Below are 24,166 nucleotides of genomic sequence, written 5' to 3' on the forward strand. Positions count from 1 at the left end.
GCTACTCTAGGTTGGGGAGTAGGGCCCGGGGGGAGGGGGGGAATTCTAGATACTTTTCCGTACTTTGTATCTGGCGTACTTCATCTAATTTCCTCCGCAGTCTTAGGCTTCGGTAGCATTTATCACGCGCTTCTGGGACCCGAGACTCTTGAGGAATCTTTTCCATTCTTTGGTTATGTCTGGAAAGATAGTGTGACTTTGTACTAAATCAGCGACACTTATTTTGGGAGGGAGGGAGTATATCATTATTAGAAAGGCATCTGAGAATCACTATGACTGTGAAGATGATAGAAGCCTTGCATCCAGCGCTAATGTGGTTTTTCATTAATATTTTTTTATCACAACATAAGCAAATGTGTTTTCTCTTCTTACGTCTTGATGACATTAAGACTGATAGCTCCTTGCAAGAACAGATCTAAGCGTTTATTTCTTCAACGCAAAAGCGAATGTTTTGTTTCTGTGCATTTCTGCAGCCCAGGCTCATATGCTATTTTTATTTACAAATTAATCGTGCACCAAATGGAGTATATGCCATTTTATCCTAGGGCCGTAATGATGTTAAGATTTTGATGGATTTTGTACAGTACCGTCATTTACTATTAATAATTCCTAGTTTGTATGCCACTTTCTCCAATATTTTCCTCTAGGTTTCTTTGCTATGATATGCCGATCTTTGGAGGGAGCCAAAAACTTACCTTAAATCTGTCAATTTCCATTTCATTCATCTTTCACGTTGCAAGCAATGGACATGAAAAACTGTCTGTTTTTACTTCCCAGATGTGATGGTATGAGCAACTCCAATAGCTCCTATAAAAATCTTCCTAAGAAGTCGTCTTACGGGGTGTCTGTACAATTTTGGGGAGGTTGATGGATGACTAATTTCTCAGTTCCCGTAAACATGTACCCCTAGAATATGTTTTTTTTCCTATTTCTCTTTTAAAATTGGTCCATAACACAAGGTACCTAACATGTCACTGAGAAAATGAAAGGTGCTGTCGGTCAGTGAAGGTCCGACGAAGTGGGCGGGGAGGCGCAGAGAAGGTCTAGCGAGGCGGCTGGCTGGCTCGAAGAGGTAGGCAGGCGACACTACCAGCGGCAGAGCAGTGGCTGCAGGGAGAGGTGGGCGGGCTGAACAGCGGGCGGTCGCCCAGGCTTTGGCGGACAAGTGCAGGCGGCAGGTGAGGCGGGCCGACGGCGAGGGGGCTGCGTAGCGGCGCGAGGGTGTTCGATGTGAAAGTTCAGGCAGTTTCAGCCCACCAAAATTATATGGGAAGGGTCATTTTCCTGTAAACGCAAGGAAAGTTTGGGGAAATTATAAGGGATCCTGTAAAAGTTTCCGGGTTTACCGGACTTGCTGGAAAATTATTGGAGTTTACAAATACAAGAACTATTGGAGTTACTCTGAGTATGATCAAAACAAATGTAACATGAATATTAAGTCCTACTACATGGAGGTTGGTTACTCTGGACTAGATCATTCATGATTATCCTGTTTGCAAATGCAACTTTCATTCAACCAGTCACTCATTCATGAACTTCTGTCCATTCCTTCATTTCCGGCATGGAATTGGAAACTAAACATGCATGTAGAATGATCCAGAGTAACCAACTTTCATGTAGTGCCAAGCAAGGTCACAAGACTCCGCAGTTTAACCTGAGCGGCTCATTCAACACATATACCGTGCAAAGATTTTTTTTCTTCCTAAACAGAGGTAACAAGGACTAGAGATGTGTACAAGTATTTATATATACCCATGCCTTAGGATGTCAAGTTGGGTGTGATATGGACATGTTTAGCTTCAGTCCATTTAAGATATTGGAGGTAAACAAAGAAAATGGGAGAGTCAAGGTCAAGGAGGTGAAGGGAGAATAGACTGATTAGGACCACCAATTTCTTGTCTTGCTTGTAGCCTCGATGGTGTAGGAACTGTCGATGGTGAGTTTGTCGTGAAGAGAGAAAGGAGAAAACCGCACTTGAAGATTAGTTGCTTCTGCTCTACAGCTATGGTTAGTGTATGGTATACATATCCTCTATACAAGCGTTACCACCTACTTCTTTTGTTAGTACTGCCGTTCCATCAATCATAAGTCTTTCAGCCGATCAATTATGCAACTTGATTATTTTTATCAACAGGTGACTATATTTGTTCTACAGGTTGTAGTGATTGTCCTATATGTACCTGATATCTCCTCGGTAGCCTGTCTAGAAATTGTCGGCATTGTGCACTACACAATAGCAAAAGCGATACTAGATGGATGAGATCAATTTGTTACTTTTATACTACATTCACCATTTAGCATCAATAGTTAATATACAAAATGAAAAATATTTCAAGTTGTATAATAAAGTGAGAGTATGCTTTAGTCGTGCTTGGTCTTTAGTATGACCACCTAGCCCCGTTGAGGGGATCTCGTTCGGACTGTCATTGTTGTTGTGTGGATGAGGGCGGGGGGAGAAGGCCTGGTTTCTCCCGTAGCAAATGGATATAGTCGTCACTGATGTTGTCGGTGTTTGAGAGCTTGGTTAAGTGAACCTGAAGAGGCGGGAAATATGTCATTTTTCTCTCTTGGATCAAATGTCCCTTGTAAAGCGTTATCTTTCTACCGTGGATATGAGAAAAATAATTTAAATCAACATCCGAGTAATAATTGCCATAACTATTATTTGAGTCTGCTGGTGGCACATGTGTTCTCTGCAGCGTGCCAGTGGTTGTGACACGTACGAGAGTGAGTGCGTACATATGTGGCTGTATATAGACAATGCAGCTTGGCCACATGTGGTGGGCATGCCACTTATTGCAAAAAGACGTGAGAAGAGAAGCAACATCTTTGCCCTTGTGAAACACAACACACCACCGGCACTAGTATGCATATTTATCTGACAGGTGAACGCAGTTACTACCTAGCTAGGTTCCCTGGGTGCTTATAAATAACATCGCTGTGGATGCTCCTTTAAAGGCACACCACTCACGCAGTTACGCTTAGCGTCGATCTTCACACACTTCTTCTTCAACATGCCTCCAGGTTCACCTACCCTCGCTCTCAAAGCGGCCACCATTGCCACCATGCTTGCCATGGTGATCCTTCCATCCATGGGGAGCTCCCCGTCACTGGGCCAAGAAGAACTGGTAACGACCCCGGCACCAGCATCGGGTCCGGCGCAGGCGATGCGGTGCAGCGAGTGTGGCCCACACTGTAGAGAGATGTGCAGAGTCTCTGTTCCCCCGAAGTGCCGCAAGTACTGCGACATCCCCAGCTGCGAGGACTGCCGGTCTTCCGCGATCGGCAAGTGCAGGGCCGGTTGCTCCACTGGTAGCTGCGACTGCGACGGTGAGGCGACCCGGTCATGCTATGGCTCTTGCTCTGGCAGTTCTTCGTGCGCGGACTGCATGAGGCTAACTAGTGAGCAGTGCACGAGTGAATGCAACAGCAAGTGCGCCACCACTTGTACGAACAAAATCAACCGAGGCAAATAGGTCGGCTGGGCCTCTTGGTATGTATCCATACCATCTACGTATGGTATGGATGTTGTAACTGCCATAATGGCGTACCTTTTTTGCAGTCAAATAAAAATCTGGTACCTTTCCTTTACTCCTTGTCATAAAATACCTCGCAAATTATTACTTGATGGTAATTTCATTTGGAATTACAATGCGCATGTCATGTGATATTTGTATCTTTTACCATATTTAGTTTTTCGTTTCATAGGATATATTAGATTAAAGACCTGAACATAGATGGTGGTGGTGGTGCTACCACACTGCCACTACTGACAATGTTGCCACTTACTACTAGCACCACTACACAAATGTTGTCACTTACTACTAGCACTACCATTACCACCACCACTACCTTTCAGTGAAATGGATCATTCAAGATCTACCACCAACACCACCACTACAAGCTAAATTTCAGTGAAATGTTAGTACAATAAAAGTAGCACCGACATACAATGGTTCAAGCAAAATTTCATTATCATAGAATCATCTGTGATAAACTTGAGTAAGTATGGTTGATAGGAAGCAATAGCTTCATTTTCTCACAATAATTATAGAAGACAAATTGGAGACATTAAAATTTGATTGCTAGCATGATCAGATGCATAAAGTCGTGCTTCGTGAATAAATTAAAATTTTCAATTGTATGGAAGCAAGGCATCAACAAAGTTGTGCTTTGTGAATAAATTAAGATTTAAATTGTATGGAAGCAAGGCATCAACGGGAAAAGCTTATTTATTAACTGAAGTATGGCAAGTGTTAGGAAGCATGAAATTATATGGCAGCTCAAGATAACTATTTTTGGTTGGGAGATAAAACATTTGTAATGTAGAACATACTAATACTGTGGCCAATAAGAGGATACATGTTTTGTTACGCATAGATAGGAATTTAACCGATTTACTGTTGTCTTGCACAATGCACCATTAGGTATGAATGTGACACAAACGGGAGAAACTGAACTCCCCGACGTGGGATATGACGCGTGGTCATGACGGGAATGGATCGAGCCAGGGTCATCGTCACTCCACACGATATCACCTCCATTGTCAGCCATCATCGCGAGGACACACAAAACTAACAGAGAAATCACAATCTACATGCCATGCAAAGATCCAGGGTGCCCCATCTCTCTGAGTAAGGGTATATGTTTTTTTAATAAGGGCGGTAAATGTGTTTGTTTAGTAACATGGGTTTTTTTTCTTTGAGGGAAATGATAGATGGGGTTGAAACAGAGGCCCACAGGTGGAGCGAGTAATTAGGCCCAACATACAGGAACCAAATTCTGAACTGGGCCATGTTTTTCCCAGACCCAACGTCACAAGCCCAGCTCACAGTTGGCCTTTGTCTCAAAAAAAAAATAGCTCACAGTTCGCCTATCTGCGTCCTCCTCGCCGGCCCGCCGCCACGGCTGCGGGTCGCCGTCCGTCCGTGTCGTCGGCACCAGCTTCCCCCCACTACCGCCATGGCTCAAGGTACTCACTCACCCCCCCCTTCCCTTCCGTTCCCTTCCTGCGGTCCTGTCTTCAACCTCTCTGGTGTCCTCTTCTGACCTCCCGTCTTACTTCCTCCGGCCTCGTCAATGGGTACGACGACGGAAGCCAGTCCGGCCTTCCCGTCAACACAAGGTATCAGTCCTGTTAGTCCGTTTCTTCCGCGATTCGTCTCACAAGAATTTAATTGAAGGGGCACGCCCAATGGATGAATCAGCAAGGTTAGGAAACAGAATTCAGTTGCATAGCCTGACGGACAGTGATGTAGATGTACATATGTGCTTTTCTAGCTTAACAACTCTGCGCTTTCTGTGGATATCACTTCAAATAATCATCAAATTTTCCATCTGCGACATCACTATCAGGCGGACGGGAGGCAATTGGCTTCGAAGTTCCGTTTCTTGATGAAGTTCATCCGCTCAGTGGCGGAGTTATATCCAGAAACAGAAAGGTGCCATAGCACCCGGGTGGCCCGACACCCCCTAATCCGGTTCGTCGAGTGACTTCAAGATTCGCGTCGTGGAATAGTCAGTGCAAGCCGCATGCATTGTCAGGTTAATTTACTAGGCAATTTGCAGAGACAAAACAGGACCTATAGTAGCCTGTAGCAGGCAGTGTAGGGCCGGCAGTAGTGGGCACGGGTAGGCTAGAGATAGCCCTGGACGAGGCTACGTGGCCTATCGGGAGAAAAGACAACACATACAAAAATCAAGGACGTCGCTAACTGTCACATGTGTGGCAGGTAAGGAGACGCACTACACGTCTCTTATGCAAATATATTACCACGTCATCGCATGCATGCATGCGAGAATTTTTTTTGATTTTCAGTTTTTAAAATGTTTTATCTCTTAAATGAAAAATCCGATTGAAGATCCGTTTTCACCATTAAATCCCTCGCGATGAGATCTACAAAAGTTGCCATGTCTATTGCACATGAATTTCCATGATATTTACATTGAAATTGCCATGATATGTTTCAACTATTTTCTTTTACATTAAAAAGTAAATTTTAACATATTATAAAACGGAGAATTAAGAAATTAGACTTGCCATGCACCATAAACTAAAATTGCCATGATACATGCACTTAAAATTGCCATGGTGCAATAAAAAAATATTTTCATGGTCAAAGTACTGGAATTGCCATCATAAAAAAACTAAAATTGCCATGATCTACAAACTAAAATTGCCACATGACAACTTTAGCTTAAGCACTTTGGCAACTATAGTGTAAACATCATGGCAAGGCAAAAAAAAAATCATCGAAACATATCAACATGGGGTCTAGTTTTGAAGATCTCGTCGAGACGGATTTAATGGTGAAAACGGATTTTTAGTTTACTTTTTTATTTAGGAGATAAAACATTTTTAAGCCGAAAACCAAAAAGATTTCTGCTGATGTCATCTATTCATACGTGGCAAAATGAGTGGTGATGAAGGCGTGTGGGCGTTCTGCAAACGGCCACACGTGTGGGCGTTTGTTTTTCCGAAAATCAATACACTGTGGATGCATTGGCAGCATTAGATTGCAAATATGATCGTAGCCATTAATATTCTAATCCCACATTTTCATGATCTAATTTCTAAAGGACTGGACAACATGTTATAGCCTTATATAGGGCTGAGCCACCAAATCCACATTTCTCTCGGTATAATTTCTATATGTTAATGTGCAGCATATCCCGATGAACCTATTTTAGGATAAGAATTTTTTTAGAGCATTTTTTTATAAAATCAAATACAATCCAGTGCATTCCACAGTAGGTTTTCTGCCCCTAGCTAGTGGTATGGTAAAGAACAAGTTCAATTCAGTCGTATGATGTTATTATCGATGCCTTGTTCAAATGAAAATTCATTTATAGACATTTCGTGCTCATTTCCAAATTTATGCTTAGTTATTCCCATCATCCGGTAACCACAGGATGATCCCAATCTCCTTTTAGTAATAGATCTTTTTGATATGTCTCAGTCTCAGCGGCAAGGAAGAGAAAATGCATCGAGTCGTTTATCAAGAAAGTGGACGAGCATGGCGGTCCCTATATCTCTGAGGGGTTGTACTGTACTAATCAGTGATTTATATCTTAATACCGAAAATTTGTGCTGATTTATGAATTTGTTGATCCCGAGGTTCTGCTAATCCGCGTACTAATTTTTTTTGGGCAATTTGGGTTATTTTGGTCTCATTATGAGGACTGTGCTAATCTGTGATACAAATATGTTGTTGTGCCGACTAATTTGTGCTAATTCTGAAAATATGTGCGTGTAATCGCCAATAATATCATGTGTAAAACCAAAATGTCATCGTTCTTGAGGACATGAAAGCGCTGATTCTGTGCTTTTCCTGATGATATGCACTTTAGTATATGAAAATGTACACTTGATGTGGTGTTTAAATTTTCAACTCACACTTATAGAGACGTGCAGTGCACCAGCCAACTGGCGCAAGCTGTACATGAAGGCATACAGTTTCGGTCTTCCAGTCAACATGAGTTATTGTTCGTGCTAGTCCGTCTTTCTGTGACACGATTAGCATCACACCCATCTACGACTCATTTTAGTGCTAGATACATCCGTATTAGACAAATCTAAGACATGTAATTCGGAACGGAGGGAGTACGTGCCAGTTGCCTGAATCAGGAGGGCGAGGAAGCAGAATTTAGCTGTGTAGTGCAACAGTGATATATGTCTGCACTTTGCTAGCTAAATAACTCTGTGCTCTATGTGTACGTCACCTCTGTTGGTTTTTGAACTTGCAAAACCAAATCCACCGAAGCAACCTATACGTGCAAGCTAGCAGGTTAATCAATGAACAGTGCTCTAGCACATGCACGTATCGCCGTATACTTTCGTACATGCACCTCGCCTGGGAAGCTAGCTCTCCAGCGATGGATTGATTCAATCTACGACGGCAACACGTAACTCAACGAACAGAGGAAATATTAGGTGATAGCTACAGGGGCGTGTCGCTCCTGGCTTTCTTTATATTTATTGATCTTTTCATTGTGGTACACAGATTACACGGGGTACATGTATATATATTACTAACCTGGACCTAACCCAAACCGACTAGGACTAGATATCGTACATGGATACCCAGACACATATGGACACGGGATTACCTCGCAACCTCAAGTACTCATCAAGAATTTACTCCTGCACGCTCTATGTAGGTGGAGGAGATGCAGTTCGCGTGGAAGTTCCATGTCTCTAATGTGTGAGAAGAAATCTCTTACAGAGTTTTCGTCCTCTTGGTGGGCTGGAGTGACATCCAAGTTAATTATAGTGTCCAATCATCCCTATATTTCAGCGTCTCTTCTATTTTGTACCATCACATTTCATATGTGCATCGGAGGAAATGTGCATTCTACATGATGGAGCGGACCATGGCTCAAGAATTTTTCTTCTAGTGTCACTGTTGTTCTAGCTCTCTGTCTTCGATTTTGTTGCTTCCGTAGTACGGTTGCAAAGCTGGAGTTCATCTGATTTTAGTTAGCTAAGCTGATAAAGAGAATTCCACATGGCCCTTTATTCCAGTTTTCACTGTCTCACAATAACAACACATATTAAGCTCACCAAACTAGATCCATACTCATAACTTACCTTTCATCATTGAATAACTGGAGATTGCCAAGTTGTCTTTTATCATGTCTGTATATTAAGTATTATGTATGTTCATATGAACAAGAAATAATTATCTGCCAGCACTTCTGAGTTCCATCATGTACTCAATCTTAATTACAAAGTCATCAGAAAAGGACAAGAAAGTGACCACTTGCTTCCGGGTCTTGTCTCTTCAGCAGTAAGCATGTGATGCATTCAAGATTCAACGAATTCATGAAAACCAATTGTGTTCCTCCATGCACGGTAGGTGCTGCTCAAGATGAATTATATTTTGTTGATACACAATAGGTGTGTTGTTTCACGTCTAGTCAGTGGAGGTAATTGTTTAAATTTGCAATTCTGAAACTTTCTGTAGTATTCAGAAAGAAAATCCGTATCATTTTCTAAGGTCACAACCAATTGAACGTCATTTTGAAAAACTACACTGGATGTTCTGACATAAATACATAGTATATTGCTCTACTTGCAATATTCTTGATTACCTGCTCGTGGAAGTTTATTAATTGAAGCGCACATTGTCTAATATGTCTGCGGTGCCTCTGTTTAGCCATTTAACTAATTTAAAACCTGCATAGTTAATGCCAACGCCTTTTTTATTTTGGAACTGTGTATGGCTATGTGATCTCATGAGGGCTATTGCTTTCCAATTAAAATGATACTTTATGTAACCTCATGAGGGCTAGCTATTGCTATTACTAACTGCACTAGTCAACTAGGATATCCACGCTTCCATCTTAATTCTTCTGTTCTTGAACTAGCTAGACCCGTAAGGAGGAGGATGTGAAGTTGACACACACCAGAACTGGAATTTTCCTCTTTGCCGAGTGTTAGGCCCTTTGCCAAGTGCACTATATCAGACACTCGACAATACTATCTTTGCCGAGTACTTAACTCGGCAAAAACATCAAACTCGGCAAAAACGTGAAACTCGGCAAACAAGCACTTTGCCAAGTGTCGGGGACAAAACGCTCGGTAAAACAACAAAACTGGCAAACAAGGCTTTGCCAGTGCTACACTCGGAAGGGGGTCTTTACCGAGTGTCACACTCGGCAAAAGGGGGTCTTCACTAAACTGCATGATTTTGATTGTAGAGGTTGCATACGACCTTGGATGAAGATGGTCCAAAAATCAAAGTTGTTCATTTTGATGAGACGGACTGTTTCTATGTTGAAAACCTTTTCATTTTAGGCCATATTAGTTGCACTTTTTGGCATGCCAAATATTAATATAGTCTCAAATGACCAAGATGATGGCCATATTCATTGCATAGTTTATTATGATGTTCCCAAATCAAACACATAGGTGCATCTCGACATTGCCAACAATGTTGCCAAATAGAGTTTCCTACTTTTTGTACAAAAAAATCATTTTTCATTTTCCAAGTGTAAAAAATGGGTGTTTTTTTGAAACAAGTACAAAAATCAGGGTGCAAAATGGCACCACTCCAATTATCACACTAAGTAGACCATATTTTATGCACAATTCCCAAGTTTCATGGATTTTCTAGTTTTCTAGCTACTTTCACACATTTAATTGACTTTATGCCAATTTCTCGAAAGTAATTATAAATTTGAACTGGAAGTGTGTGATAGCTCAGTCATCAAAATTAACAAAAAAAATGTTTTTAGGTACACAAGTAGTCATTATATGGGAGAACCACTTAGATTTTTTAGAGATTCAGCCCCTTATGATGAATAGCCATGTCGAGCATATTGACGCCGTATTAAAAATGAAAGAAAAAGAATACAAGTTCAAAAAATGCAATCGTTTCGCATGAAGTTCTATTATGTGTACTAGTTTTGCAAGGAAAAATACCAAACTTTCAATATAACAAATTTGAAAAAAATCCTTCACAAAACGGGCTATCGTGTATGAACATTAATGACTTTCAAGTCAAAGGACCAAGGTAATGGTCATATTCATTGCATAGTTTATTACAATATTCCCAAATTAGCCACATGGGCGCATACTGACATTACAAACAATGTTGCCAAATAGAGTTTCCTTTTTTTTACAAAAAAAATCATTTTTCATTTTCTAAGTGTTAAAAATGGATTTTTTTTTTGAGAAGCAAGTAAAAAAACTAGGATGCAAAATGGCACCACTCCAATTATCACCATAAGTAAACCATATTTTATGCACAATTCCTATGTTTCATGGATTTTCTATATTTCTAGCTACTTTCGCACATTTAAATGACTTTATGTCCCGGAAGTGATTCAAATTAGAATTGCAAGTGTGTGATAACACTGTCATAAAAATTAGGAAACAAAACTTTTATGCACATATATAGTCATTATATGGGAGAACCACTTAGAGTTTTGAGAGATTCAACCCCTTGTGATGAATCGCCATGCCGTTCATTTTGACCCCATTTTGATAAAAAAAATTAAAGAAAATGAATACATGTTCAAAAAATGCAATGGTTTCGCGTGGAGTCCTTTTATGTGTACTATTTACGAGGAAAAATACCAAAGTTTTCATATGATAATTTGCAAAAATTCCTTCACAAAATATGCTATCGCCTATGAACATTCATGGATTTCAAGTCAAATGACCAATTTATGCTCATATTCATTGCATGGTTTAATATGATGCGCCCAAACTTGGATCATGGATGCATCTTGTCATTACAAACAATGCTGCCAAATAGAGTTTCCAACATTTTTTTTGTAAAAATAAGTCATTTTCCATTTTCTAAGTGTGAAAAAGAGTATTTTTATGAAGCAAGCACAAAAAACAGGTTGTAAAGACACTCCAATTTTCACAAAAAAGACACCATATTTGATGGCCAATTCTCAAGTTCTATGAATTTTCTAAATTTCTTGCTATTTCCACACATTTAAATAACTTCTGATTTCCCAAAAGTATTTCAAATTTGAAATGCAAGTCTGCAATTACTATGTCCAAATATTTTTAGATAAACTAGTAGTCACTATATGGAAGAACTGCTTAGATTTTTCATATTTTCTTGTCTGTTCACAATATTTCTATTCATTTTTTTGTGTTTACCGAGTGTTACGCTCGTTAAAAGTCATGTTTTTTTCTGATTGGTTGAGAGAAAGCACACTCTCAACCACTGTTCAAGATATCTTCTGATATCCCGATAAATCGGCCGATTTATCGTTTACCGGTGTCTGGCTAATAAGATAAATCGGCCGATAAATCAGCCGATATGGCGATAAATCGGCCGATATGCTGATAAAATGGCTGATTTACCCCTTATCTTGGGTCGACCGATAAGTTCCCAATAAGCGATATTCCCATCATTGCTCTTGATCAATCTGAGAATAACATACGGAACGATGACATGGCATCATGGCAGCCGCACATCTCTTACTCTCTCTTCTATCTCTCTCCCACTCTCTTCTAAATCATGAGCGTGTGTCTCATTACCTCATCTCTCTCCTTGTCTTCTCTCACAGCCACCACTGGCGGGCAATGGCCGACCACCAGCACTGCCGCAACATCGCGAGCGTGCCAATGGAACAAGGCCGATAGAAATTCGTCTCCTCCGGCCGCTGACCCCGCCCTTCCGATGACGCGCCAGATCGGCCGGTACGTCGAGGTCGTGCGGACGACCGACCGGACTCCCAACTGCACGCGCTTGGCTCCACCGTCTTTGCTCCTCCTCCTGACCTAGTTGTTGCTCCTCTTCCGCAGGTCCGTCTCTTCATCAATCACACAAGCAGAAGCTAGTATGCTGGTGTGCTGACTAGCTAGTATGTTGGTGTGCTAACTAGTACTCCGATGTTGTGGCTAGCCGGTGCAATAGTAGCTCAGGAGGATGGCGAGGATCAATAGCAGCAACAGCGCACACGACAAGCGGCAACGGGCACACGGTGGCAAGCAGCAGTAGTGGTCGGCGCCTTCATTTGACCACCAATGGATATAGGACGGGGTCAGGCGGCGCTATTTTTTTCTATTTACTCCCTTTACCGAACGGTACTCTCGGTAAACTACCTTGGCACGTAGCTACACCACCATTTGCGCCGTCCCGTCTGATCGCTTTTTTTTGCCGAGTGACCGTATTTGAAACTCGGTAAAGACTTTGTCGAGTGTTCGACAAATGGATCTCGGCAAATTTCTGTTTGCTGAAAAGGGGTATGCCGAGTGTCCTTTGCCGAGTGTTTTTGGCACCCACACTCTCAGGTTTTATGGTTTCTACCTTAGGTTGCTTATTTTGCATTCTATGAAGAGCAAATGTGGTATAGTATGAGAGCATGAAAAGAGGAAAACAAAGTAATGCGCAAAGAATAGCCCGCCCCCCTTCCCAGACACACACAAACACCCTGCTGCCAACAACTCCTTTTCCGTACCGAGCACAATAATTATTGGATTGAGGTAGCGATTTTTTGCAACCACTCAAAGGACATAAAAACAAGGAAAAAACTGGAAACATATTTAAAATTAACTAGCTAGTGGTGTCCGTGAAGTTCAAGAAAAAGCTAGATTTTTTCTCGACAACAAGTTAATGTGCAAAGAATTAATAAATGTATTTGCAAAAAAAGAAAGCAAATAGAATTAACGATTAAACTAGTTTAGGTTTTCACTGCAGACAATGGTAGTAGTCGGAACCAGATACAAACCAATAAAAAACAGGATCTTAAGTCTCCAACCATTAAAGAGTTGTATGTTAGTCCTATCTTCTGTTCAACCCAAATTTTACAATAACACTATTATACTTAAATCTTTATTATTGCAATACATAAATAAGTAATTAATGCACCAGCTTGCGGTTGTAAGCAGGCAAGATGAACCTATGAACTTGCAAGCATGGCAATCAGATCGACATCCACACAACACCGGTATGAACATTGTCTAGATAAAACTTTATTTGTATTTATTCCATAATTTAAACTAGTTTGTGCGGGTCACACATGACATTGTGTGACACTTTATTTGTCACCGCTACATCGACATATCCATCGACTAAGCAACGACGATCCAACTATATATTACTAGAGATATTTTCTTATCAGTAGGCACCAACTCGGGTGCCAACGCCGAATGGCACAATAGTGGTGGTGCCGTACACCGGCACGTTGACACTGCACATCGTTGGCAGGGTACGAAGTGCAATGGAAGTCATCACCTCAAGTTGAGCTATTTGGTGTGGCTGCAACAAGGTACCCTGGGGTACCTGTTGTTGTTGAGGCCATTGACCCAGTTGTTGTTGTTGAGGTTGTTGGAAAGAACACTGTCCGAGCTGCTTCTGTTGTTGTTGGGGTTGGGAGACACCTTGGACCGACTGTTGGGGTTGTTGCTGCTGAGGTTGGTTCAAACCCTGACCATGTTGTTGTTCTTGTAGGACGATCGAGTAGATGATGGCACGGATTGCATCGTAGCGTGATTGTTCGGGGATCTGCGGCAGCTGCCGGCAACATTGTTGCTGCATCACATGGCAACTACTCTGCCACAACATTTGCGACCTAGCAAGACTTTGTGGCATTGCCACAGGGCTGCATTGCTGCTGGAGGAATACCTTGCATGGGTTTAGCTGCTGCAAGATAGATGGCTGAACAGATGGTATTTGTTGTTGCGGTAGAACTGGTTGTTGGTGTTGTGAAAATGGTGGTTGTTGCGGTAGAATTGGTTGTTGTTGTTGCTGCGAAAATGGTGGTTGTTGCTGCTGCTGAGAAAATGGTGGTTGTTGCTGCGAAAATGGTGGTTGTTGCGGTAAAAGTGGTTGTTGTTGCTGCGGAAATTGTTGTTGTTGCTGCGAAAATGGTGGTTGTTGCGGTAGAACGGGTTGTTGTTGCTGCGAAAATGGTGGTTGTTGTTGTGAAAATGGTGGTTGTTGTTGTTGCGATAATGGTGGTTGTTGTTGCTGTGAACATGGTGGCTGTTGTGGAAATGGTTGTGGTTGTTGTTGGATGGGTTGTTGTTGTTGGTACCATAATATTTGTTGTAGTGGTAATGGTTGTTGTTGCAATGGTTTCTCCAAGCTAGGGATGTGGCTAGTCTCCATTTGTGCAATGGCACTTGTCGCCGCAACGGCGAGGAGGGCAAAGATGAGGAAGGTCTTCATGGTGGATTGGTGTTAAATAGTGTTGCTTGGTTTTGATGCTTGTGCTTGTGATGATCATTATACTTCATGCCTATTTATAGTAGCCCGTGCACCATCTCTTTCCTTCTTTGCATCAGCTTTAATAATTGTGTTTGGATGTTTCTGAAATGGATTTTTGGTACATTATGGTAGGTTGCACTAGCTATAAGCGTACTTTTGGATTGATCATCAAAGTTGCTTTTTGGTTGAGCATATGATTATACACAAAGTACATGATGTTTGAAGTAGATGACTTGCCTTATTCACTTTACATGTCACGCATTTATCAGGATAGTATCACTTTTACACCCGATTTGGGAAAAAGTACATAATCTTTGCTATAGATAACTTGCCTTATTCGCTTTACATGTCATGCATTTCTCAGGATATTATCACTTTTACACCCGATTTTGGAACCTTGTATAGGGTGTCAGCCTTAAACAAGAAAAGGCAAAACTTGTGTAGGACTAAGTTGCAATCATGTGTGGGTTGTTAGGATATGCTCCATTATTAAAGCCTTACATGTGGAGGGTTCTTCTAGACTCAATTGTTTTTTATAGAACTAACTTTGTATTGTCCTTTAAGATGATAAGATAAACTGACACCTATAGAGCATGACATAACTCATCGAATTCCCTTTACATGTAAAGGATTGTAATTGATTACAAGTCACTAACATATATCCTGTCCTAACTCTAGACACATCATCATTAGTTTGATCTTTGTGTTAAGGATTTTTATTTGATCAGATCATTCTTTTGGCGGACTAAGTTTGCAATATTGTGTAAATATTTCACGGGGTGCACCTGGTCTCTTTTACTAAATCTTTGGGGCAGGAGGTTGATATTTATTTGAATTGTGTAGAACATTTACATAGGTAACCTACTGGAATTATTATATGTTCATTATACTATGACGACAAACATATATAGTTTGGTTTACTGTGGTTCATGTTTAGGTGTATAAGAATGAATTTATGTATATCGAGGTACTTTATCAACCCAAAATGAAAAATGCCAAACATTTTAACATTTTTCATCAACAAACCTTTAGAACCTATTCGCGGCTATCCTCCTAGATCATGGACAACCAGCATATTTCATTTGTAGGATTTTGACAAGGTCTTGATTCTCTCCCACATAAAATGTTCTAGATTGTTTCATGGCAACTTGTTTGTGCCCGGATATTTTCAATCTTCTTATCTAGGCCATACATATGTTTTTCTGTCATTAATCTATTAACTGCTGAATGAAGAGGTCCCAAATGATAAAGAAAAACTATGTTAGGAGTATGGGCATCTCCACCACTTGTTTCAATAAAACCAGAGGATTTTATGATTATGAATTTGGTTCGAAATATGTTAATGATATGTGCACTCGATCTGAGCCAATATCCGATGAATTGAAAAGTGTTAAATGGCCCATGGATAAATTTATATTTGTTCACAAGTATCAGAAATCTGGAATGGTGACACTACATATTCAATTCAAATTTGAAAATACATCTGATCCCAGCTACGGAGGTCGCCATGTGCCTCAAAGGAGTCTCCATCGCAACTCTGGCCGTCTGCAATTACACTAGATGGCAGGCTAGTCTGTCATCCATCGTGGGAATCCGCCGACAGGGCAGGTCAGAGGTCCTGTGGTTGCAACTAGCAGGTTATTCATCCAATCTATGTCCGTCAGTTAGTGCTCGATCCTGCAGTAAATGGTACTTGTATGGATATATAGTTGCAGAGAGGAATTTCTTTGACTAGTGTTCGATCTGATTGCTAGCTGGATTGGTGGAGAAATTGCTACTTCCTCGTGCTAGGGCAGCAGTGGACAATTAGTACAGACAAACCTGGCAAAAAAATCCAATGCGTATATTAAGTGGAGATAGTACTAGATCTGATGTCTGCAGGAGATACTAGTAGATGTTATACTGCACACTGGCACAGTATGAGGTCATTATGTTGTTCTGTACAAAGTCTGTCACTTAGATGTACATATATGAGTGACAACCGCATATATATTTCTTGCAAAATCCATGCTTCCTTGCAGGTGGAAGGCCCTCATGGTGCCCCCGAGACAGAGCCTGTTCCCTATTTGGTACGGTGAGTATTGAATCGAAACGCAAAATATGCACTTATTGATTTGTCGATCTCACATTATATGCATCTGATAGGAGAGGTTATCGTCAGAGGTTGTGGAACAATCTGAAGGACACTTGTGGTTAAGCAGCAGCAGCAGGTGAGGTGTTCATGTCAGTCAGTTGGTGGTCAGACTGGCACTTGTTTAATTTGGATGGTACAATTTTCTATTCACATTGGTAAATGCCAATGGACAATGACCAGCTTGGATTCGCATGTTGAATTTGGATGATACAGGTGAGGAAGAAACTAAAAAAACACTAGTTATGTGGTCACCTGGAACTCCAGAGTGTTTCTTGGTGCCATATAGTCTTGCTTTGCTGCAGTTATAGACTTTATAAATGCCCTGAGCTATTTTGGCAGCATCGGTGTCGTTTCATTGTTGTTTTAGCAGGGGCTTTTGATAAAAAGAGAAGTGAAAAGAAAAATATTACACACGCCTAGGTTATGTCATGATTGTTATCGGCTTTGTCGAACTTTGACCTCTGTCTTCTTCAGATAACTGTAATGTGAATTAATAATCTCCTTCCACATTTCCTAGGATTAGTAGAAGTTGGTATGTTGTCGCAGCTGTGAAGTACTTATCTTACCAATTATAGTGTCGTTACTTAGTTGAGGTGACAATGTTGGAATTATGTGTCCTGCAACTATATTCAAATTACTTGGAATTGTTAATATTCGAATTGCCTCATTATGAAATTATACATGTATTTATACATGGAATTGCTTTACATGTTTAGCATGGAATTGTTACTTGCTGGAATGTACTTAAGTAATATATGCTTAAGGAAGCTGGTCAATTCTCAGTAGAATATAATATTACTATTTATATTGAAAATACTACCCGGGAACGCTGATGATTTGAAGGAGCTAGATAGTGTAGTTAGATTATAGTCCTAATGTTGATCTACATAATTAGAGAAATTTACATTCTATTACTATGTGTTGCTCACAAGCGCGTGCTCCAGGGACATAACGGATAGAATCTGTTAACAAACAAATACGATCGTGGTTGGTAATTTGATGTAGACTCTATCCAGGGAACTAGTTGTAACGACTAGGAATCTTATATGTATAAGAGGTGGACTCTTTGAAAAGACAGTACAAGAAGGTGCCATCTCTAGTCCAGATATGCGAATTGTGAGCGGCGCCATGGATAAATAGACCACAAACCCTAAATTTCTAACAGACAAGACGTTGAAATTTTATCTTGTGTTCGGATAGCATTATTTGAAACCGTGAGTTGTCTGTTTCAGTACTGATGGCACCCCAAAAGTGCTGGTTACTGGGGAGGTGTATGCGGCATGCCGAATCATTCTTCCTCGAGAGGCCCTAAAGCTTCAACTTGTTGAGAAACTGTCTGCACTCTGCAGTTTGGAACCTTACGGAAGGATGCTGTGAATTTCTTGGATAGTGGGCTTCCCTGATGGCTGCTCTGCTACTGCTAGCTTACGGAATGGCTTCTACAACTGAACTGTACTGTAGTCGCTCTTGACTGAGAATTGTTGGGGCCCGCGGTGTAGGGTGACTGCTTGGCGTTGAGTTGAGCTGCAACGCTGAATCAAACCCTGGACGACACAAACGATCTGATCTAGATTTGGTTTGATGCTCGTCCTTTGGGTTGGTGCCCATGACAGGCACGGGTCGCCAGTAGTTTACTATCATCCATGGCTCTTTAACCCTGTGGTGTTCTACTTATCTGAACAACTTCTTGTTTTTGAAATGTCAACTGGGGTATATATATTTTTCAAAAACAGGAAGTCATCAGTTTGTGATCATACAGCAGAGGTGAAGAGAGGGGCAGAGGGCCAGGCAGTTACACATAGATTACAATATACAGACAGCAGCCAGGCGGGGTGTCAGCGAGCAGGGTTGCTAGAATGAGCTGAATTGCCTCTTTTTTCTACCGAACCTGAAGATTTGTGCCTAACATTGAAAAGGTTCCATATGACGATGCAATCCAAATTGCCTTTTCGATCGACTACTCTCATATGTAGTAGGTTATACCAATGACAACAACAGCAGATTTATATCCCACAAAAAACATGCAGCAGCAGTGCAGCTGAAGCTAAAACATATATGTTGGTTACTGAAGCTAAGTCGTAAGCACTTTTCACGGTGATGATCCAGGCTTTTCCTTGTTTCCACATAATTACCTGAGTTCAATGATCTGCATTTCTCAGGTATCGCTTGTTTCATACATCGAATGCTATTTATCGGCCTATCCATGCAATCTGAAAATTCACTGCTGAATGTCGGTTGTGTTCTGCGAATAAGTGAATGGTGGTGGTTATTTGAAACCTATGCCCAATTGTGGTGGTTACTTGCAATATACTCCTAGAGCTTAAAGCACACGTTTTGGGCAGTAAGTCAGATATATGCATTATAGTTTCTTTCTTGAAAGCTATGTGTTATGTGACACTGATCAGACTACTAGTTCTGGAAACAAATACATGTGCAGATGCCATGCCAGCTTATGCAAGTTGGTTAACATTTTTGAAAAATGAGTGGCTGTGTGCATCACACATAGGCCTGGATTTAACCTCCTTTCCCGGGGGAAAAGGCAAGTTACTTAATAGTTACAATCAGGTTAAGTAACTGAAGAAATTAAGCAGTTGACCCAAATGCAGCTTTCAGGCTGCCCCAAGCAACATTAAACTGGGCTTGTGTAAAATATTAGTGCAGTTTATGGTCAGATGGCCTTGTCGAGATCGATGATGGATATTTTATTTTGGTTGTATGTTTCGATCTAATCCATAACTGATGATACTACATGCAACTAGGACACGAGTGAATAATCTACTTAAGAGCTGCATCATGAAGGGAAAACAAGTAAGCTAAGTACATGGATTAGAGCATCTGCACACATCTCAAGTGGTTGACTTAAGACTGATTAACAAGCTTATGTTGTTTCTTACTGAAGCTAGAGCAGACTTGTATTTCAAGGAAGCGAGAATGTATATAAGTCTTGCTCACGTCTCCTTCCCCTCTCTTGTACCTATAACTATCTATCTCTCCATTACCAGATCATCAGTATTTACTTGTATGACGGCAAAAAATAATAACAAGAAATTTTTCACTGCAGAACCTCCTTCAGGCACAAAATAGTGACCCGAGGAATAACAAAGTTGGTTTCAATGAAAGTAATTATCGAAGGAGGTTTCAATACCCAATGAATTTATGTATGATTGACTAATGGTCCTACCTTTTCCATAATATGTTGCTGGTTTTCCTTGATAATTGTTTGGAAAGCGTTGAATTTAGCATGTTTTAATCACATGTGGCCTTCTGATCCGTCTGTGTTATCATGTTTAGGGTAGCTTACTGGATAATGATTGGAGTTCCCTGTAGGTGACGGAGGACGCAAAACGAGCGCTACGACGGGACGCAGGACTTCTGGAATGAGTCACAACTAAAGTTTTTCAAGCCAGAAAAAGCTTGGTGCCATGGATTCCCCGGCTGGAAGATGGGACTTGAATTTGGGATTGTGTCTATTCCATTAGTGGTGTTGTCCTGGTTAATAGCTGGGTGTTGGCATCGGCATGTTCATTGTAAAACACTGTGTATTTTCGTGTCTTCGTTGTGTTGGTTGTTCCCCTACTCTGTTGCTCAGCTAGGGTTGCAAGGACGGATGCCTTAAAAACTTAATTCTGTGTCCGTGTTGTGTTGGTGGTGGTTGCGTTTTGGTTGTAAAAACCACTTGGTTTCAGTAATGAAACTGATAAAAAAAGTAAGCATAAACCTTTCAGTGGAATATCCAAAAAAGTCCAGGCCAACTGTTTTGAGAGAACATTTTGCAATAAGAAAATTTAGTAGCTACAATCAGAATAGAAATGTTCTTATCTGATTCACATGTTATCCATTTGTTCTCTTGTGTTTAAGTGAGTAATTGCACCAATTTCGAACATACAATAGGTCGTCAATGTAGCTCATATGAAGTGTGCAATAAGTAATATCCGTGGTATGGGAGTATGACTCTTCATATTCACATTGACTACACAAACCAAACTTTATTATCAGATCCACACTGACAAGATATGATCCCAAACACACAACCAAACATATATCATAACTATAACAAACAAATGGACATGGATTTTTGAATTAATAGAATATCCCAGGCTAAAAATCCACAGATTACTTGAAAAGGAAAAAATTGACAAAGCTTGTACAGTTCCTTTCATAGCTACCCGTATATGGGTAGCTACAGCCCACCTAGTTTTTGAACATATTATTGGATGGTGGCGCCAGATGTAGTGTCCTGCAAAAAAAAGGTATAATCAACATGGCTACATACCAAGAAACCAGTCATTAAGGTACTGATGGAAATTTGTCAGGAAAATGTAACAATCATAATGCCAGATGACTAAAACTAGCTTTGAAATTTATAGGCTTATTTGTTACATAACCTTAACTACGTCCAATTGTCAATACCATGACGTTTAAATTTCTTTCAGCTGGACAAGATATACATGCTAGAAACACGAAGAAAAATATATACAGATTAAGTAGTTGAATGTATGTACTTACAGAAGCTTTGACGTAGAATGCATGGATATTGAGTTCTTTAATAGTTTGGAACGTAGGGGGGTTGGCGAGTGCGTTATACTTGATGATCCCACGTGCCATAGTAAACACTCCAGTCCCACCCATAATGGCCATCTGGCCTTGGCCTATTTGAAAATTGATCCCCATCGCTTCGAATGATGATCCATTGTACCTGATATAGTTTTGTAGGGCAATATTACATATCTTGTGAAACTGGAAAATCTTTAGTATTTGAGACATTTGTAACAAACCATATATGCTATATAACCGGGAAAACTAGAACTTATTCTAGTCCAAAAGTATATAAAAATGACCTAGAGTTCTTCTCGAACACCATGCTGAAGTAGTTGAACCAGCTTGGACCAGCTACATCAGCCTGCACTTGCATGCCTTTGGTACGGGCAACAATGGTGGCAGTAGCGGGGTTTGGTCCATCAATGACAGTCCAGTCGGTAACGGCAGTTAGACCAAACTCTGACGGTTTGCTGGAGGTAACAATTGCTACTTGGTTGATGCCTGGTCCGGCGGCGATCCGGTGCAAGTACAAGTGCATGTTAACCTCTGACTCACACTGAAGAGCACAGGATAGGGAGGCAGATGCCATGGATAGAGTGGAATGCAAGGTTAGGATCATGGAGAGGACTACAAGGCCAGGGCTGGGCATGGCTAGCTAGGGTTTTAGCTGGCAGAAGAAGATGCTAGCTAGGTGGTGTGTACGTCAACTAACTCTTTCCTTTGTTCTCTGTGGTAGCTGTGTGAGAGACACTTGAGTCTAGGCTCTAGGGTACTTTTTGTAGTGCTCCATGTTGTTGCCGTCTAGCCCTAACTTTCGCCTACCTCTCGCAGGTCTCTTGTTCTGCAGCGGACCGAGGAAGAAGAAGGAAGGGAAGAAGACACAGGTGGACAGTGGACTTTGCCGGCGCACGAACGCCGCGGCCGCAACGACAACCGTTCCCCTCAAGCTCGAACTTGAGCACCACACCACCATTACAACGAGCACCGTGCGGGGTCTTATACCCAGAGCCAGCGCCCGGGCACGTTCCCACGCTCCCTCTCCCTCGCGCCCGCGATCCGCTAGGCTCGCGCGTAACCACGACGCGCTCCAACGCACGCAGTTCACGGCAGGTCTCCAATGGAACGCATGCGAGCACCTTGCACACTACGCCAACGGCTTGGCCCTGGTCCTCCGCACTGGGTCACGCACACACGGGCACCCCCGTGCAACTCACGCACACACACACGACGCAGACCTGCCCCATACACCCGTCGGACACAGGTCAGACCATGGCCAGACCATGAACAAGTCGGACCATGGCCAGACACACACGCACGGCCACATCATGGGCATGGCTTGCTGCTAACATTCACGACCCAAGCCATGACCTTGCACATATCAGGCTCGTCGTCGACGTCGCGCCATGGCCGCCGCACCGCGCCGCTGCGGCCTCCGCCACGCAGCACCCCACGTCCGATGCTCCTAGGCTCGTGTACACGACGCGTACGCACACGGTCGCCACGGCCCGAGTCCAGCGCCCCGACGCAGTCAGTCCTCCGCTGCCTTCGTCACGCCACACACTCCCCGGCCGGCGCACCCGTCGCGCTCGGACGCGAACGACGCGGCCGTCTCCAGTGCGGCGAGGCGGTCACCTCCTCGGGGATCGATCCCGTGCTCCACACGCCCCCAGCTCGCGGCCTTGATCATGCACCAACGCGATAAACGGGGCCGATCCAGCATGCCCGGGAGCTCGGTCTTCTCCTGGCCGAGCCACGCCCTGCACGCCCGTACGCGCAACCGCGGTCCCGACGCGTCCAGTGCGCACCCATCACACACACCGGTCGCGCCCGGCTCGCCGCTGGAGCTTATTGCCCTGCACTGCTGCGCCCTCAACCGCAACACAACAGCTCCACGGTCGTCGCGCCGAGCCGCCGCAGCCTCTGCGCCACCACGCAGGTCCTCCGCGACCTCCTCGTCTCCGCGACCGCCGTGCTAGTCTCGAGCACGACATCACACCGCACGGCCGCGGACTCGCCGTGCGTCAAGGTCGCCACGCGCTCCCCGCGCGCCATGGCCTCCATGTCCGCCGTGGTCACCGTGCGCGCCGCGAACGCCGCCGCGCGCCACGGCCGCCCGTCGAACCATGTGGCTCTGTATACCAATTGTTGTTGCCGTCTAGCCCTAACACTCGCCTACCTCTCGCAGCTCTCTTGTTCTGCAGTGGGCCAAGGAGGAAGAAGGAAGGGAAGAAGAAGACACAGGTGGACAGTGGACTTTGCCGGCGCACGAACGCCACGGCCGCAACTACAACCGTTTCCCTCAAGCTCGAACTTGAGCACCACACCACCATTACAACGAGCATCGTGCGGGGTCTTATACCCAGAGCCAGCGCCCGGGCACGTACCCACGCTCCCTCTCCCTCGCACCCGCGATCCGCTAGCCTCGCGCGTAACCACGATGCGCTCCAACGCACGTACACTAGTGCAAAACCGGCCTTTAGTGTCGGTTCGTAATGGGCTTTAGTGCCGGTTCGCCAACCGGCACTAAAGAGTGGGGACTAAAGGTCCCCGGCCTTTAGTACCGGTTCGTCACGAACGGCGCTAAAGTGCCACCACCTGGCATGAGCCAGGCCCGTTTGCGTGGAGGGCATTAGTACTGGTTGGTAACACCAACCGGTACTAAATGTTTGGGTGTTTTTTTTTAATTTTTCTTTAATTTTGTGTTTTTAATTTGGCTTTATTTTCCATTTAATTTTTTTTTGTTTGCTGGTATTTCACGATACTACAAATTGTACACGTTATGCATATATATTAAATAGATTTTCTCGTACAT

At 42.6% G+C, this 24,166-nt stretch overlaps 1 protein-coding gene and 1 long non-coding RNA gene across 3 annotated transcripts; one reads left to right on the forward strand and one right to left on the reverse strand.

Moving 5' to 3' along the window:
* The first annotated feature begins 35 nt into the window (after positions 1-35).
* Positions 36-21,167, forward strand: LOC119315447. 2 transcript variants are annotated; one of them, XR_005152770.1, is made up of 4 exons: positions 36-190; positions 8,343-8,347; positions 8,752-8,754; positions 21,154-21,167. It is a non-coding gene; the product is annotated as an uncharacterized LOC119315447 (long non-coding RNA). The 2 variants fall into 2 exon arrangements; XR_005152769.1 differs by lacking the exons at positions 8,752-8,754; positions 21,154-21,167 and adding an exon at positions 11,007-11,019.
* On the reverse strand, positions 13,421-14,702 carry LOC119315437 (glutenin, low molecular weight subunit 1D1-like). Its single transcript, XM_037590071.1, has one exon. It carries the CDS (start codon positions 14,640-14,642, stop codon positions 13,590-13,592), a length of 1,053 nt encoding a protein of 350 aa, XP_037445968.1. The 5' UTR covers positions 14,643-14,702; the 3' UTR covers positions 13,421-13,589.
* Positions 21,168-24,166: the final 2,999 nt, after the last annotated feature.

This window comes from Triticum dicoccoides, chromosome 1B, assembly GCF_002162155.2.
Source record: "Triticum dicoccoides isolate Atlit2015 ecotype Zavitan chromosome 1B, WEW_v2.0, whole genome shotgun sequence".
NCBI lineage: Eukaryota > Viridiplantae > Streptophyta > Magnoliopsida > Poales > Poaceae > Triticum > Triticum dicoccoides.